Below are 19,430 nucleotides of genomic sequence, written 5' to 3'. Positions count from 1 at the left end.
GGACCCAAGGGAATGGCAGGAAGATGTGCCAGGGAAGGTTTAGGTTAGATATTGGGAAAAGTTCTTCGCCCAGAGGGTGGTGGAGCACTGGAACAGGCTCCCCAGGGAGGCAGTCACGGCATCAAGCCTGACGATTCTCAAGAAGCACTTGGACAATGCCCTCAGAGATATGGTGTGAATTTTGGGGCTGTCCTATGCAGGGACAGGAGTTGGGCTCAATGATCTTTGCGGGTGCCTTCCAACTTAGGACATTCTATGATTCCATGATTCTTTATTCCACTTCTAAGTCTACAATTAACTTGGCATAAAACTGTATGTTAGCCCAATTCCCACAGCTGCATTGATGATTGTGGAGCTCCTCCCCATAAAAGATGCTAACATGTACAATTAATTTATTCCAAGGCGTGATGCAAGGCTTCAAGCCCCACAGATTTTACACAGTAATATGCAGTAGAAATACATGTCTTTTCCCATGTCATTAAAGAAATTATATTCTGCTATCTATTGGCTCAAAAAATCAACAGGTGTTTTCAATTTGGATAGCAATTTGTGTTACATCAGGACTTATTACACAAAGGGTTCCTCAACAGCATTAGCTGCATACATTAAGAAAAGAACTCCACAGAAAACTATTTCAAAGGATAGATGTTAAAGAGCATCATGTATGGTACATGTGTGATTAGGCTATTAGTTAGGTTGTTTAAAAGAGACTATAAAGTGGCAAAACATTTTCATAATCTCAGACCTCATTTCTCCAACTGACTCTTCACTGAGTCAGTTGCAGCACCCACAGTCACAACAAAGATCAGAGTCTCAAAATAGTAATTATTTAAAAAATGTTATTCTATTCCAATCAAACAAGTATGGAGAGTTTACTTCTTTTTATTTCAGAGAAACCTCTGAATACTGAAATAGCCATTCCAATCTGTCATAGAATTTTGGTATTCCTAGTCTACACAGAAGTTTAAAACCATAGAATTTCCTAAGTGTAACATCCTGAAGGATTTTCAATCTTTCCTTGTTAGTAATTTTCCATGTTAGTTTATACGGTACCAGTCAAATGTTCATTAATTATTTTCTGTAAAATGGAAGTGACCTTTTTGTCTACAGAAAATGCTGGATGGATCGAAAAGAACTTAACAGGAAGATACAGTCAATTACTTTTGAACTTAAAGGCAGATTTTAGAATGGTTTTCCAGTAGAATGTGGTCCATAAAAGGCAAGATTATTTTATACTTCAGAAATGACCTCTGTTTCACAGCTGGTGGGAACATACTGCACAGAAGGCTCAAATTCAGTGAGAGGGATCTCTCTGCTGTGCACATACCTCTCAAATCAACTAGTGTATAGTAATACAGAGGAAGTGCAGAAAATTATTGAGAATTCATACAAAAATAAGCTATGAAATGCTTGAATCCTTACAGTAACATACTATGTTTAAAATTTTGATGCACATTTTTATTAGCACACCATTCAGTATACTCCTGGAAGTCTTAGCTGTGGTGTCACTATAATCAACACCAACTTGTATACTCCTGCAGCAAAGTATGAGCCAAGACCTTTGATTAGCATGGAGTGTTGAACGACTGTTACTGCCTGTAAAAAACAACTTTGCCAAAGTAACATTTAAAATATTTTTCCTAGTCTAACCACCAAATCTAAGAAAGCAATTTTTAAAAGACTGATCTTTACAGCTGAAAACAGACAGATGGTAGTAAAGAATCTGGGACATTCTCTCTTTAGAGATGTTTCACCAGCTTCAGAAAGGACACCTATAGAACACATTTATCTATGTGCTGGCATTTAACAATTATGCCAAGAAATTTGAAAGCCAGCTTCCATCTCTACACAATTTTATCCCATATTTTAATATATTATTGTATCAGCATCAATTTTAATTGAAATCTACATTGCTACATGGAGCCAAGGGATCCTGAAGTGCACTGTTTGAAGTGCACTGTGACCATACCATGAAACTGAGAAGGTAAAATCATTCTAAACTTATTCATATTTCAAAGAAAAAAAGGAATCACAAAGTTCTACTGCCTTATGGTTCTACTACATTATAAATATTCTTCCTGGGTTATTTTTAATGCCACAAAACAACACTGGTAAATTAACAGGATCCACACAGATGCCTCCACATCTATTTATCTATTTCAGAGCTTCCTGCTCTCACATCTTCCCTGGTTCAAACTCATGTATGAGCTCACAGACTAGAAAGTGTTGTTGCAGAAGCAACCAAGACTTCATTTTACTTGACATGGGGAGGCATTTTCATAATGGACCCTGACCATGTGCACACATATTCTGATAAACTCATTCTCCAATTCTGTTTTGTTTCTTTCATTAGCAAAGCCAATGAAAATATCTGAATAGGACTGAATATATAAACAGCCTTATGCTTAAAGATTTGTCCTCATTTTTCTCTCTCTCAACACTTGTAATGATATCTAAGCAGACTGTAAAAAAGTTGATTTCTTCAGCCACAATTCTAGATATATAGGTCAGAACTAAGTACTCTTTACACTTAATACTGTTTCCTATTCTCCTAGCCACAGATGATGGGTCATTAAAGTGAAAGATGAGAATTTCTAAGGCAAAATAAACCAGCTTGTTTTATTCATCCCTATTGTTCAAAATAAACATTTATCTTTTAAAAGAAAAAGAATACCACTGAAGAATATCCATCACATCTCTACAACCAGTTAAGAATTCATCATAACCTTTCATGTAAGAGTTGAGTTTTCACCTAAACCAACATTCTTGCTTTGACTCACAGACAACCAACCCAATTTAGAAAGTTTAAAAAACTGGCATATTTGCCTAAAATCCCTAATGGATCTCAAGCTACCATTGCTATGGTAACCTGTGAATAACTTTATCCTAGCCTTTGCCAGTTATGCAATTTTCTGGCTTTTGATACCCAACACAATCTTTATGCTGTAAAAATTGTAGGGTTTGGGAGTGGGGAAACTATCGGTCTTATCCAACACATACCCTCTTGCTCAGTCCTGGTCATTTCTTCTAGTTTCTTCTGCTTCAGTGTATCCACCACATCTGCAAGGCTTCCTTTGCGGCGTTCTGGCGTTCCAAAATTAACACTGGTCATTAGCTCACTGCGGTCACGGCCTCCTTCGTCGGGCTTGTTTGGTGAGGTAGAGGTATTTCGGAAGGAATATAGGGAACATAACTTATTACTCTCTGACTCCTGCAAAGAAAGAATACAATGTGAAAACATAGGCTATTCTCTTACGTTGGTAGGATCTCAAACAGGTAAAAGTTGAAAGCATTATTTATTAGTCTGTAATATTAACAAGCCTACATGTATTCTCCTGTTTCTAAAATGAGCATTATGATTTTAATTTCGCAGTTTCAGTGCTTGACAGGGGCTCTTTTTCCCTTTAGGCCAGTCCAGTTCCATGCTTCTAACAATCATACTTCATGCCTGAGATACTCCGCATCAAGGATATTCCTTGTCAGAAACGAGTCACTTCAACACTTTTTTCAATGAATGTAAGCTTTTACAATTTAATCTAGTTCCTTAAGTAAGAGCAATACATGTAGCACTGAGAGAGAAAATACAGGCAAGGACAAATTATTCCTGGATAGATCCTCAGCTAATGGAAAACAGCTTAACTTTAAAACTAGAAAAAGAATTAGACCAACAATGACTGAGAGGCAAGGAAGCTACTTCACACTTCAGCAAAAAAACTTATAGTATGTTTTTACCAATGCTCGTTCACTGCTATTTAAATTAAACTCTTTTCTTAAAGAATGAAGGTTATAATATACAAAAGGATATGTTACTTTCCAGGCTAACATAGACAAGGATGAGAAAGGAAATAAGTTTATGGCAGAACAAGTCATGTATTCTCATATATAAGTATTGAGACTACATGTATCACAGAAGGTGTTACATAGTTAGAAACAGAGAGAAGTAAAAATGGTTTATCTCCCTTGTCAATAGATAATATATCAGGTTTGAGCAATAAGCTAAAAAAACCAAAGGCATCAAAAAGCAACAAGTAATGTCAATTCTCCTCAGTTTTGTGATATAACCCAACAGTCAAGCCCTTCATGAATTTCTCTGGTTCAGACTCCTCATTCTCCCAACCATAGGTGCAACATTTGCTGCATCTCTGCTTTCACCCTTTCAGCTAAAAAGAGCACAAATTCTTCAATTTGCCCTCAGAAACTCAACCATGGGAATTTCTTCTGCACTTCCCTTTCCAAAATTATTATTCCATTTTAATTTTTAATAATACTAAGCTAGGAGTGCTAAAAATTGGAGGTAAAACAATATCAAGGTTTTTTGTTTATGGTATGCCTGGAAATGTCAGCCATGTATATTTGATGCCATAAAACAGATTTTCTTTAAAATTAAAGAGTAATAATAATAGTGGCAATATATCTAAGAATTAAAAGATTAATTAATAAGTCTATCAAAAATCATTCTCCCAATAAATAGTGTTCCCCACAAATAATAATATTTCTACTACTCCGTGAGCTGAAAATACCCATCTACAGCGTACTGAAGAAACTTGTGTTGGGAAATGTCCCAGGTGAAGCAAGGTCTGAGGAAACACAGACTAGAGAACATTAACCATCAGCAACAACATCAGACACAAATCTTTGCTTCGGTCTTGAAAGGATTAAGAAGTAGCTGTGCAATGTAACAGAAGGAGCAACACTAATGAGCAACTGCCTTAACTAAGGGCTGTGGACTGCATAGAAGGTGGTGGTGACAAATCGTCATCAAGCACAGCAGTATATGATCAGCACAGCACTATTATTGCCGTTGGAGAAGGAGGCAGCCTTTGCTAGTGACAGTGAAAATGTATTTATTCACTAAGATATTTAACTAGAAGACACTATCGCATCCCAGCAGTAGCAGCATCCCTGTCAACACAGTTATAGCAACAGAGGTTTTGTAAGCACTGACACAGAGAGAGGTGACATGGAACAAAAACTTTACTTTCATTTTTTTATCTATCCAACATTAAAGAATTTTTCATTCCATACGTTTGTATTCATTAAAGAATCAAACATCACAAAGGACAACAATAGCTTAGACCAGGTACAGAGCTGAATTTATTTAGTTGCCTTTCGAAAAAGACTTTCTTAGCTTCAGTTGTTTCTGAAAACTACTTTGCATTTTTCTTAAAACTTGATCTAAGCTACAATAGAAATTACAAAAGCATCTTCTAGTATTTTTTAAATTTAAAACTTGTATTTCTATAATACTTTTCCTCAACAATGTATTAATATTAAATAACAAAACATTTTCACCCTCGAAGACTACAGTCTAAGAGCAAATTAGTAATTTTAAAGGATTTTGTTCCGAAGAAAGGAATGTCCTCTTACAGTGCATATCCACACTCAATGCAGTGTTTTTCATGCTCTCAGCAAGGAACACTAAATCTATTGTTTAGGCCGGAAATAAGAAGATAAGGCTAAGCTGTGGAGCAAGTAGAAATGACTGAATGCTCTTCCTCCTGATAAACTATCCTCTCCCTCTTCTGGATGCATACATAGTCCAGGATAATGTTCCTTCACTGCTAATGAAAGACTGTCCAAGTCCTGCCTCCATCAGGCGGTACATCCACACTTCTTCTTGCCCAGAAGACTGCAATATCCGTAATGAAGATAAGACAAGTTTAAACTTCATGGAAATAATGTACTTTTATGGAATGGAGGCAGAATGGCAGCCTTTGCAAGAATGAGGATCCAACTAATAGATATTTTATATTGTCAGTTTTGTGCCCAATAAAAATAAAAGAGTAAAAGGTTTCCCTAATGTTTTTGGTTCTGTTTGGCCCTACAGTTGTAGTACTGCGATCGCTAAATGGCTAACACATTTGCAGTGTGTTAGCTGAACTGGCACGCTAAGAAATCCATCAAGGATGACTTTCTGAGCCCTGTCTTTTTCTGAAATCAGAAATGGTTAAAAAGGGTGGCTGAGGATTCAGCAGAACTGCGCAAACTGAAAGGCAGTCAAAGGATTAAATTGGCAAATGGAAAAACTGTAGACTAGTCCAATGTAAATACCTTATCTAGTAACAGCAGAACTCAGCTAGAAAATTCTAAATCAGCTGCATGTACAATTATCTACAAGAAACAAAACCAATTCCCATGTATTCTATGATTCTAGATAAATTTGTGAATAATCTACAAATAAAATGTAGATAAAATGAGACATTGAAAAGGCTTCAGAAGGAATTTCATAGCTATAGAATCAGAATAGATATTTTTACTCCTATGTATCTACTGTTGGCAGCTTTCTTTTTTATTCCAACCATAGGAACAGGTTATATTGACCTCACATTCATGACAAACTAGACAGATCAAAAAACAGTGGGGCAAGGGGAGCATTTGTGTTATATTTTCTCTAGAAAGAAGACTCAACTGTATTTGACGGAAGTTGTTACTGCAGCATTCAGTTTGTCGAAAATCAAATAAAGGTTACAGCAGATTTATGAAGGACTTTAATTTGCTTGGTGGATCTTAGAATCTTTTGCAGATCGATGCATGTCATGCTTATGTCCCAGCACCTCACCCACTGCATGACCAAAATCGCATCTATCGCATATATCAGATGTAGGCCTGGCTATCAAAAATTAATTTGCATTGACATTCACAAGCAGCATGCAGCTACCCTCCTAATGTAACTGAAAATACATTCTTATGGCCCAGGTATCCTCTGAAAAGAGACTAGTGGATCACATGTGTTGTCTGGGAGAAAGGTTATAGCATCTCCACAAGTTGTTGGTCCTCTTGCTTCAATGCATAAGGTACTCTTACTAGAAAATGTGAGTCCAGACTGGAAAAGGACCACCATGCTTCTTATCATAGAACAAGAAAATAAATTCATTGGTAGGAAAGGAGAACCTGGTTCTTTTGAATATGGGAGGATTCAATAATGAGAGTTCCTGTCTTTGAGATACTTTATAAAACCACCTTTTATAGAATGAAGAAGCCCCAGTTCATTTCACCTCAGAGGTGAAAGGAAGGATGTTATTAAAGGTATTTTTCACACTTTTTCCAAGAGCATGGAAGGAGAGATAAAGACAAGTAAAGTACCTAGCCCAGATCAACTTGAATGTTTTCATTTTGCAAAATCCAGCTGAGCAATACATCAGCAACTGATTAAAATTCTCCATGCAGGTCAACTTTTCTCAGCATAACTTATAATACTTAACAAGAACATGGGCAGGAGAATATGCCTGATAGGAATATCCACTTAATGTATTTGGACACAATCTGGTGCCCAAATTCATCCAATAGCTACATAATACACTAGACAACCAACACATCCCTGAAAGCTCAGGTTTAAAATTAATGTATTTCTGTAAAAAGGCATTTCAAGCCTTGAAATAGTATCTTCAGCACATGACAGTCCCTTTGAAAGGTGAATTTTTCAAGGTCTGCTGTTCTTACTGATTTCAGTGATTTCCATGTAAGGAGTGGGGATAAAAGGAAATATCTTATTATAAAGACAAATAGCAAATATTTAGTCTATGGACAAAAGATTTAATGTAGAGCACGCTTCATCATCCAACATTGGTGAAATGCAGTCACAGTAAACCCTACACATTTTTAATCTTGACTATATTAGAAGTAATTGTATTTCCAGTCAATAAATAAAACAATATTGCCATACTAATAAAGCGTTGGTATAAATATATTATGTCCATCTCAAACACATTTTATTTCCAATAAGAAAGGCGTGCTTAGAAAAGAAGAAATTTAAGAAAAAGCTGTATCTGTAAAATTTTGAACTTGTTCCTAACAGAAAGTGTTAGGTAAAAGTATTGCTTACTACAGATAACGTAGCAAAGTGACTTTCTTCTCAGTTTCATCCAAAGTGACATCTGGTGCAGATTGCTCAGGATGCCACCATACTTTTGCTAGACTTATAAAACTATCCACCCACTCATACGTTAATACTGGATAATTGTAGAACAACTGTTTATGCCCATATGAGAACATATAAGGGTACTGCACAAGGAGTTTTTCCCATCACAATGGTGACATTTCCAGACAAGCCCTTAATAAGGGGCAAACATTAAAATTTGAAGGCAGCTTATTACACAAAATTAGGCATAAATCTGACTGCTTAAGGGACAATGTGTGTGACTATTTTACATCTTAAGCTTTCTTCTTTGCCTTATTCAGTCAGATACAATGTTTTAAGTTGAAGGGGTATTATTTGCAGAGATGACTAAAGCAGAAAATCTTACTGCCCAGCAGCTGAAGACAGAAACTCAAGTCTGGACCACTATTCCAGCTGCTTACTAATCAGCAGGGGCAAAATTGAGTCTATTTCTGAAATGTTGTTTTTTAATATCAAGGTAAATAAAGGGCATTTCTCCTGCGTACCTTTCCTTGCCAGCCCATTGGCACAGACAAAATTTTATTACAGATCATTCAACCCATTGTGCTTAGTGTTTTGACAAAATGTCCCTGTCATAACAGATTAAATACCTATATATAGCCATTCAAATTTAAGAATTAGGTTTCAAAGTGAACAAAATGGAGAAAAATAAATAAATGCATGAAAGAGAGAACACCAGAAGTTATCAAGGCATGAATACTAAAATACTATGCATGGCTCACTCAGGGACAGGTAGCCCGTTCATTAAATCATACTTTTACTTATCCCTCTAACCTCTACCTCCTCCTCTACTTGTATGTCCATGAGAAAACAACGTTAAGATTTCCAGTACAACATGGTAAAAAGCTTTCCTGGGTCTATCCTTGGCCGTTTTCTTGTTAAAGGGGCAGCTTACTTCTTTAACCAATCCCAAGCTTGCTTTGAATATTTGTGGTCCAACAACAGTGTCCTTAGTCTCATCAGCTTTCCAGGTTACCTCGTGTAAACAAGTGGCCTGTTGGCCATTCATTTTAGAGTTGCTGTGAATGGCTCAAGTATAGTTCTGCTAACAGCAGAAACAATTCTGAATAATTACAAACAATGGCTTGCCGTAAATAAAGAGAGGGACTTTTTGTGACTACATACATGGTATTTTCTTCACAATCCATAATAATTCATTCAAAACTGCTACATTAAGATAATATGTATAGATATTTCAGCATGCCTCTTACTCTGAGAAAATTATTTTTTAGAATGTACATTCACCAAATTTCACAAGTTACATAGGTAAAATTCTTCAAAAACAGAGTTATTTAGTTTCTGTACAAAGGAAACAAAACCCTTACAGTTTCTTAGGTGTTCCTGTTTTAAAGGGATTGAACAAATAATCATAATTTTCTTGTTAGTGTAAAAAATGTGTTTTCTTCTGTATTTAGATTTTAACAAAGTAGTTCATATTCCCATGAGTGGTCCCACTGGTTTTAACAGAATAAGTGAAGAAGTACTGCTGTACTGTTAGGTATTGAAAGTTCACCCAGTATTTTTCATACCGGGAAGCTAATGATTACAGCAGTATCTGCAAACTGAATCAACTTCAAAACAACAAAAAGTATCAACTTTTACGAAGCCCTTTCACTTCCAAAATAGAACAAACACAGACAAAATTACAGTTCTATTGGTGAAAAACAGTAGGCTAAAAGTCAAGATTCAATATTCTCACTCCTTCCTCTGAATGGCTGACGTACAAAACATGGGGCTGAGAAGCAACATCTCAGTTTGGGGACTCCACAATCATGAATGGAGATCTGGCTTGGGACGTATCTCTCTTTGGGATCCTCTTAAGGGTTAAGGACAGACCAACAGTCAGGTGAACTGGATTGTCTGGCCTTAGAAGGGGGGAGTGCACAAGGCTCTGAATTTTAATAAAGAGACGTCACAATCTCTTTATGGTGGCATTCATCTTTCATGTAGGGTGCGTAGATTCTGTCTCAAAGAGAGAAGCTCCCTGAAGGTGAGAAAAGAGGAAAACTTGGGAACTGAAACTGTGGGTTGTACAAAATCAGGGTCACAGTGTTAGTTAGCAATTTAAGAATAACTTCCATTGACTTTGATTGAAGGTTGATGACTGCAATCCTACTCAATAACCAGAGAGAAAACTGTTTCTGTAAGAGTTCAACTGAAATCACAGGATGAATGGCCAAGAAGTAGAAAGAAAATATTAGTAACATAAAATGTGTTAGCTGAATTGCTTATTTCCATGTGGATGAAGCTTTTCTGTTATAAAGCGATATTTATCTGTCTCTGCATTGAATGGGACACATGTAAACACCCCAGGAAAGTTGGATATCCAGAGTGGTTTTGATTCCAAGTACTAGAGGCATGCTGGCACTTGGAACAAGTCTGGAGTTAACATATAATGAAAGCAAATGTTTACAAAATCATTTCCAATCACTACATTAAATAAGGTTTCCCATTTTGAGGAATTTAATTAAATAGAATTAAGAGAAATTAAACATCTAAATGATCATTTCCAATTCTCATCTGATTAAAAAAAACCCAAAAGTTTTATTAAGAAATATTTATTTAAATCAGAGGCTTGAGAATGACTGCTATGTGCTATTGAGAGAACATCATTTGTAAAGTCTCAGCAGATTATGCTAGTGGGAGGGCAAATGGCAAGTAATGGAATAAAACCACAGATCTTTAACTCAGCATTTACTCTGATAAAACTTACACTGATTTCACTGCCAAAGTATAGGCTGAATACAATCTGTAAAAGGCTTGTATTTCACCTTTTATACACATCTAAAAACCTCAAGAAGAAACAATACAACAGTAAGCACTAGCTCTAAGCCAAGAAGTAATACACTAAATTAAGAAAAAATGGTAAATAACTTTAGTTTTGATCATAGGTTTAAAACTGAGATGACATAATAATCAGGCATACATGACACAAACATGAATAGGCCACTGCAAGACTAAATATTGCTTTGGAAGGAATAGGCAGGGACTCTTTTTTTGATGTAAAACACGACTACTTAATTGCAGCAATCCCTTCATAGTCAGTTGTTGGAGCAAACCAAATGAATCCAGGTACACCAACTTCTGAGTAGAGAGCTTTCAGAAGGTTACAATTTTTCAACTATGTGATTTAAACCCATCTCTTTACAAATGAGCAAATCTGTGTAAAATGTTGACAGGCATTTTCCTCCATTCCAGAATAGAAAATCACCTCAAAATTGTTAAACACAATGACCAATCATTTCTATATGGCAATCGACTCACCCACAAATTATACGCATAAACTCATGTGTGCTTTTGTAAGAGTTAGATGGTAAGGATTTCCTTAATTATCCAAACACCATATGTCCTAACTCCCTGTGTTTAGGTTTGGCAATAAATCACAACAATATTGAGACTTTATGCCCTGGACTTTGACTAAATGCTCTTATTAAGGAAAAAGTAATGGAAGAACCATTTACAGAATGAGTATTTAGATTTATATTTTCATCTAAACTGAAACTGAAGATGCATTGTGATCAGCCCCAGCTGATTAGCACTGTTTACCTTTTGGGTAAATAAAGACACATATTTTGTGATGTATACTTGTCAGAAGCTGCCAAATAAAACAAGGGTTGTGTGGCTTGGATATTCCAGACCACTTTGTGTATACCCAACTTCCTCCTATTAGGTCGTCTTAGTTGTCCAACTTATAACTAGATCGATTGTAAATATCAAAATAAAGTTTGTATTTATGTTTTTAGCAATATCAAATGCACATGGAAATCCTTCTCTGTATATAGTTACATGACATGTGTTACATGCTTTATTTTTCCCTTTTAGCATTTGCCGAGGAATGCATGCAGGAAACCAGCCTGCTGCATAGAGTACTTGTATTTCTTTAAGGTAAACACTGATGAAACTTTTGGAAGACTAAAATAAAAACAAGACATTTATGAGACATAAAGGTATCACATAAAACTGTTGTGAATTACAATAACATTGGCTGAATCCCAGAACAGATAATCCTTATAAACATGCAGGAATGTTGTAAACTATATGAATGTCAGTGATACAGTACATTCGGAGATCCATATTACACTTGGTGCTGTGTAAGTCTCAGTCACTGGATTTTTCATGGCCTCAAAGATTAAAATAAATATATGTGGTATCTTTCCTTCCTCCATGAAGACATTTTATGTACACAGTTTTATTATGCTGTACACAGATTCCAAAGTCTGTTTTTTCTTGAGCTGTCAAAGTACAAAAGAAATGCAAAAAGTCCTTGCACAGATGTAGTAAAGTGCTGGATTTTATCTTTTGGCAGGTGCTCAATATGCAGCCCACATAATCACATGTTAATGACTGGAGTGTGTTAATCAGCATGCATACCTGATTCCTTCTTGCCCAAGGAAAAAAAATTTAACAATTTAGAGTGTGTTAATGCTTCTACTTTTGAAAAAATTAATGTCAATATACAGAACTGAATTAAAAACTTTTCAGAAATTGCTCTATAAAAAATAGGAAGTGTTAAAGTAAGAGAAAGAAATAAAATTACTATGGGTTTAGATGAACATAAACTACAAGTCTTTTGCAAAAAATTCAGTGGATGATTAATCCTATTTAAACACAGTTCACACTAGAATACAGGAAAAGGTTTAAAATAGACCATGCATTTGGAAAAATAAAATTGTACAGTGTCAAAATGAAAATGATACAAGTATAACAGGCATGCCAAAAAGGACAATTATTTGATTCTTAAACTAAAGTCTATTTTGTATTTCACCACCCCCATTAACCACATTATCCTGCACACCTTTAGGGAATTGTTTTATTATTTTTGATGTGAAGTGTAAACATATTTTTTGTGCTAAAGCTAGTAAAACTACATCCTTGATCTTTCAAACCTTTAGACATGTGCTTAACATTATAGTTGTTGGTAGTCTTAATAAAGTCAGGTTAAACACATTACCAAATGCTTTTTGAATCAAAACAACGTGCTTGAAAGAAAAAGTATTTCTATCTTTTCTGCAATATATTTCTCACAGAAGTCTATTTTATGGGAAAATGAAATGTCATATCATCTGCTTTTTCACACCCTTTAGTTTCAGCCAAAACTTTGTACCCATGCAATCACATATGAAGGTATTTATCTCTTTAGTTAGATAAAAATTGTGATGCGCTACCTGGCATGCAGAAATAATATCACAAGCACAGTAGAATTGCTTTTGATCATCACAAAATTCAGATTTGTACATGTAAATAACAGCTGCATGAGCAATTTAGCAGATACAGAATTGCCAGAGTTTAGGGCATTTATATCTGATGCATTTTATACGCTCATATCCAGCCCGTAAATGAACTAAAAATAAAATTTCAAAACATGTAATTGTATCTATAACTTTTGAGAATTTGAAGCCATGAATTTATATAACAACAAAATCACAGTGTTTTGCATGTATAAACATTTTTCAGTGATCTCTCCTAAAAACCTGAGTTTATTTTCCTTAAAGGGAAGAACTTTCAACAACAGAAGCTAATAACAAGGTGGGGGGGAGTGACAGGATTGTGCTTGTTTTAGGTAGAGACAGTAAGCACTGAAACATTAAGACCTTCAGGGTACCACCTCTTTTTGCCTTTCTGATGCCAGTAGTTTTGGTAAAGCTAAATAAAGTTACATTTGATACCTGGTGATTTAAAATTAGTTTTAAAAGCAACAAATACATGTGGCATTTAGACAACTTCGCTTTTCCTTCTGCATATACAAATCTGCTGTCAGTACTGGTGTGACCTACGTGCAGACACAGCGGAAAGGTAGCAAGCCTTTCATTCTTTTGGCAAGAAGTCAACAAGATAGAGACTTGACGTAATTATGAAATATATGTTGATGTTGCCATTTGAGATAAAAATCCAATGAGATATCTTTCATTTCTAAATCTAAGGGGTCTCTGAATGATGTTACAAAATGTATAGGGAAACTAGCACATATTTGGAGGGAATTAACTTGTATTTGTATATGTATATGTGTTTGTTTTTTCCTGTCACAGAGAAATAACATCCATCCTTTAGACTTGACTTTCTTCTGTGGTTCACTGTAACAGTCATTCATTGCATCGTTCCAAGTAACAGCAGAGCAAAAAGATGTGGATGCCCTCATTTGGTGCATGCACATGCTGTCTATATACCCCCTGTGGTGGTGGGCAGGGGAGGAACATTAGTGGGAAAAGAAAAGTACAGTGACCATCACAGTGATACATCATCACATATAGTGATCAGCAGAGTGCTTGTGAGTTCTTCACAAACCCTGTCTGTTACCAGATTGTTATATTGGGATTGAGGACAGGAATAGAATTTGCCTCTCTCTTCTTTTTACTGTTGGGGGCAGGGGGGACAAGTCTGTGATTCCATGTTTCATTAGGTTAAAGCTGCTCACATTTATTCTTCACAAGGCTCACATCTAGCCTTTACAGCCATGGGAATACACCATCCCATTCCTCAAAGATCAGGCCACTCATCCATCTAATTCTGTATCTTGCTGTTGGTGCTGCTTTCTCCTGATACTTCAGAGCAAAAATAGAAAACCTTCATAATTTACCTCACAAGCTGTGCAGGGCTCTGTATAAAGATGGGGACCATCCCTGGTTCCCCAGTGAACAAAGCACAAATTATGATTCTCCATTTCTTTAAATATTTACTACTAAACATTTTATTGGGATACAACAGTTCAGTTACTATTAAATTTAGCAGAAGTAAGTATTGTTGGCTATCCCCTCTCATCCTCTCAGTCTGTTGCCCTGAGAGAGACAGGTTTTGGATGCAATCTAAAAATTTGACTGTACTTCTTGCCTGCCACTCACTGTCCATGGAGAAAGCAGGATAGTTTCCTCATTATCTTAGCACCACTTCACCCTCTTCTCTACAGTTTACTGCAGCAAACGGATACATCCTTAAGCTTAAAATAGATTTTATTTTCTAGTAGAACTACAGGCAGCAATAAATACCCATATATCTAGGTATTTTTATATTAGGTTACAGTTAGAAATACACATATAAACTTTTCAGCTCAGTAATATAAAATTACAGAAATCTTTTTGTTGTTTTATATTCTCCCCACTGTAACATCAAATTGACTTGTGATACGATACTCGCAGTGTAAGTCATTACAGGTCTGACGTTACAGTTGTTACACATTGCTGAATCTGTCAAATGAATACGAAGCACAAAGGGAATTTCCAAATGCAGCTGCTATTTCCCATTTGTTAAATCCTTTTATTACACCATATAAGTACACAGCTGGGAAATACTATAGAGTGGGAGTTAAAACAAAATATTTTGGCTTCCAGACATTCAGAATACACAAAGGACTCAGTGGAAAGCAATGCCTGATATCAAAAGGGAGTGAAAGTTTGAAAACATTTCTAGCCAGTGTGTTTTTTATGATAATACACAATGTAGTTTAAAGGTATCTTATATTACAGAAAGTGCTGCATACCATAAATGCTGGGGAAAAACTCAATCTCTTTTTTCAGTCAAATTGCCCTACTACAGTATCTTTTTTTCACCTAAGATCTGTACAGCCCCTTGTAGCATGTTACGATGCATACTGTATGCTCTCACAAATTCCAGTGAACTCCTTAGTAGTTTTAAGGGCACAAAAGATGCAGGATTGTGCCCTTAATTAGGTACCACATAAAAGAGAAATTTTTTCCTCCCCATATGTCGGCACAGCATTCTTTGAATTTACTATCTTATAACCAGACAACACACATTATTGATGCATTTTAATGACAGCACTACTGTCTTTACTTTCAGTGTAAATGGTACGAGCAGGTGCTTCTTCAAATCTGCTTTGAAAGGATCCGTCTGGGAAAGGTCAGAAAGTGCTTTCCTTCTGGGAATTTGGTTTTATTAAGTAGAAAAGCAGTCACTACCACAGCACCTATCTCAAAATTGCCCAACCCACCTTCTGGAATTTGTCTGTCTGGAAAGAAACGCCTATCCTCTCTTAAAGGAGTATGAAATTGCCTTCATCAGGAAAATTGCGGGCACCTCTGAAGTCTTTCTTAGCAATATTGATGTCTGCTTGGAGGCTGAGGTGTTTCAGAGAAATTCTGTGCAATTAATTGAGGCTTAAGTATTTGCTCATGCAGGACATAAATAAGGGAGAAAAAATAATAATAATAAAAAAACCAGACAAGTTACCCTAAATGAAAGTCCCTCAAGGAGAAAAAAATTTTTTCACCACTTCACTGTTGTGATCCAACTAGCCATCTAACTCACCTAAACTGTAAATACACTGGAACCTTGCTCTGTACATTTTAAGTACAGTCTTTTAGGTGCAACCAAACAGCATGCCTTAGAACATCAGTTTTCACTTCTAGCCAAGCCTTGTAAATTCTATTCAGCTTTGAGCTGGGCAAAAAAAATCTGTTTGGTTTAGCCGAGAGCTACGTAAATAAGGATGACATACATCCACCACCAGATTTAACCCAAGGGAATTGTGGAAACTCCTAATTATTTTGGGGGCATTAATCTATGTATATGATGGAATATTTACAGGAAAAAAAAGGAGGAAAACCAGAGTGCTAAGTCACTCAAGCAAAGTTTATGCACCTGTTCTAAAACATGATAAGCTGGGTATTGATTCAGAGGTAGGTATCACAAGCGTTAACACAACAGCGCAGCATTAAGAAAGAAAACAGAAATTGCGCTCTGTTGCTCTAAGTGTAAACCCACTCCAGAGCAATACAAATGAGTACAACTGATCCTACTGCAAGAGGTTCTATCATTTTGGCTCAAGCATTACTCCAGGTCCAAGGAACAGCCTGAATAAAAAACAAATGCTTTGAGGGACTCCTAGAGGTTAGGAGTTTGTTTCTCCCTGGGAGACAGAGTCATTTTATCAATGTTATTGGTGTCCTAAGACCGAAATACCGAGAGTGCACATGCCTCTCTGAATGAAAAGGAAAGTAGCTGATGAATTCACAGATTTATTTTTTTCATCAACAGACTTGATTGATCCTTTCTAGTCTGCATCCTGCTTGTCCTCCTGATAACATGGAAGTTAAAATTATTCTGATGTGCTTATCACATGACTTGGGCAAAAGGGTGACTCTCCATCCACAATGAGGTTCCTTCTGAGAATTCTGTGTAGATGCCATATGTACTACTTACAACCTACCTTACCAAATTACTAACCTATAATAATTTCTCTTTAAAGCCATTTTCACAGTTGAAATTTTGCATTCTTCATGACAGTAGCCCAAATACTTAGAGAAGTTCTGCACTGGGTTAAATCGTGCATTACAGACTAGTTAACATTTTTCTAGTTTGGTTCGATCTTTTGAATCATTTGGTTTTTAGAAAGAAAAAAAAACCCTCTATATTAACAAAATAGATATTATCACAGTGGTCTATTTAATTACTTCTAGGCTTCACAATACACATGAAGAATTCCAGTACCTATATTGATTAATGCACTAGAATTATTATTTCTAGTCGAATTTGAAATAAATTCATTATTGTTAGAGCTGTCAAAAAATTCTACAATTTTTTTTTAACCTTATTGAAAGCTGCTGATCTCTAGTGAAAAAAAAAAAAGAAAAAAAAAAAAAGACTTGCTGAAAAAAATCCACTCACAGACATTTAATAAAAATAGAGAAGAAATTTTATGAAAAGGCAGGGTATTCTTTATAAACTAACTATGTGAATTTAATGTCTGTGAGAGTCACTTTATAGAGAGTCTGGAATTACGATGTTCTAAATTTACAGAACACCTGGCTGCTCCACGTACCTTAATTCTGTTCCTCAGGAACACATGCAAAGAAAATAAATTGACTGAGATGCTATGCCCATTCAGTCTTCATTCATTCTGCCCATTTATTGCAGAGTTTTGGGGATGCAGAGACAGAGTTATAACTGCAAAATTATTTTACCTAGGCTACTGAAGAGAATACAGATAATAATTCTGATCATTGCTAACATCACCTATATACAAGCTGGTGATCTAGAGCAGAAAAGCATGACATAGTTACCCATAAACACCTTTCCCCTCCACAAAAAGTTGTAATTTCCTATAAATGCAGCAGGATGTTTGTGTCACCTAAAATGCTAGCTTCTTTGTTGTGGTGTAAAGCTGTAATATTCCAGATTTGGTGGGTTCTATTTCTGAGAGACAAGTAAAAAAATATATTAAAGCCTCTTCCTTCGGCACAACACTTTGCAGATGACAAACAGTTGTGAGCTACATCCTCCTGTCAGAAAATAATGCTTGAATATATGAGCTAGAGAGGTTATGACGTAAATCAAGGTATGAACGAAAACATGATAAATAGATGCATTTCCTTTTCAAAGGTGAACTCATCAAATGACCTCATTCATATAGACCTGTATACTTAAGAAGATTATACAATTGTAATTTACAATTACACCATATTGATGTTGATCTATTACTAACACCAACACTTTAACATTTAAAAAAGATTTACACCCATGAAGAATTATACTGAACACGTCTTTCAAATGGAAGTGAACACACTTTACCATACCAATTTAGAAAGCCACTGTGAAACTCACCATTCTGTGTTGGACTGAGATGACTCCATCCCACTCAGGATCTTGTTGAATTGTTGTGACCAGAGTTGGTAGCTCCTCAGAGTGAGGTTTCTGGTGCATTACATTATGTAGAGGCAGATGAGAGGTCGCATGCTGATCACTGTTGCCCTCTTCCTTGTCTCGTGATGCTAAGTCCTGGGTCATTGTTTCCTCTCCATCAGCTGCACATGCAAACGGAGAGGTAGCCTGCTTGGAAGACATTCTTCTACAAAACAAGAAAAGCAGACAAAAATAAAACATTGGTGTTAAATGAAAAAAAGTCAAGCTCAAAATAGTCCTTTAAACAAACCAGATAGGAGGCACGCTTGGCTACAAGAGTTAAAATTAGTCATATGCAGACAAACAAAAGTATTCTAAAAAGTATGGTTTTAGGGGACACTGAGATAAAGTATTCATTGATGTGAAGTCAAGGGCAGGGTTAAGTTATATGATGTCATTCTGTTCATTTAGACTTGTCAAACAATTTAATTTTCTCCAGCCATCAGAAAATAGTGTTTTTATTGGTATTTTCATGTTGGTTTTGCACAGGAGTTCAAGTCTTTAAACTCTTACTCCCATGAGCAAACTGAAGGTTGTAAGCAAACACTTAAGTTCATCATGATTTCCTAACCTCATTCCTTGCTAGCAGATGTTTTCTACACAAATGAGAATTTTTAAATCCATTTCAAATTCTGCTTTATAAGTCCTTTTGCTGTTTGTTTAAAGCTGCATCTGCTCTTAACCCGTTTAAATTTTTTACGTAGTTTTACCTTTTGGAAAGTGTTTCTAGACATTACTGTGAAAAGCATTCTAAAACTGAACTGTTTACTGAATAGATGTATAATAGCTGTGTAATCTTTTACAGTTTGAACTAAAAATCCAAAATAATTCTGTTTCATTTCATATTAGGCATGGAGTAAAGGATATAGCTCAACAAATTACTTTAAATGACTTAAAAGTA

At 35.8% G+C, this 19,430-nt stretch overlaps 1 protein-coding gene across 9 annotated transcripts in view; it reads right to left on the bottom strand.

Moving 5' to 3' along the window:
• Positions 1 to 19,430, bottom strand: part of SOX6 (SRY-box transcription factor 6) — a 383,001-nt gene that overhangs the window by 217,973 nt on the left and 145,598 nt on the right. For all 9 annotated transcript variants that reach the window (XM_064452625.1, XM_064452623.1, XM_064452624.1 and 6 more), the window contains 2 exons: positions 18,452 to 18,695; positions 3,001 to 3,211 (listed from right to left, as the gene is read on the bottom strand). In XM_064452625.1, coding sequence (XP_064308695.1) covers positions 3,001 to 3,211; positions 18,452 to 18,691 — 451 coding nt within the window. In that variant the 5' untranslated portion in view covers positions 18,692 to 18,695. The remainder of the gene's footprint in view (positions 1 to 3,000; positions 3,212 to 18,451; positions 18,696 to 19,430) is intronic.

The sequence above is a fragment of the Phalacrocorax carbo genome, chromosome 5 (assembly GCF_963921805.1).
Source record: "Phalacrocorax carbo chromosome 5, bPhaCar2.1, whole genome shotgun sequence".
Taxonomy (NCBI): Eukaryota; Metazoa; Chordata; class Aves; order Suliformes; family Phalacrocoracidae; genus Phalacrocorax; species Phalacrocorax carbo.
Note: the sequence above shows the minus strand (reverse complement) of the source record. Positions and strands in the feature narration are given on the sequence as shown.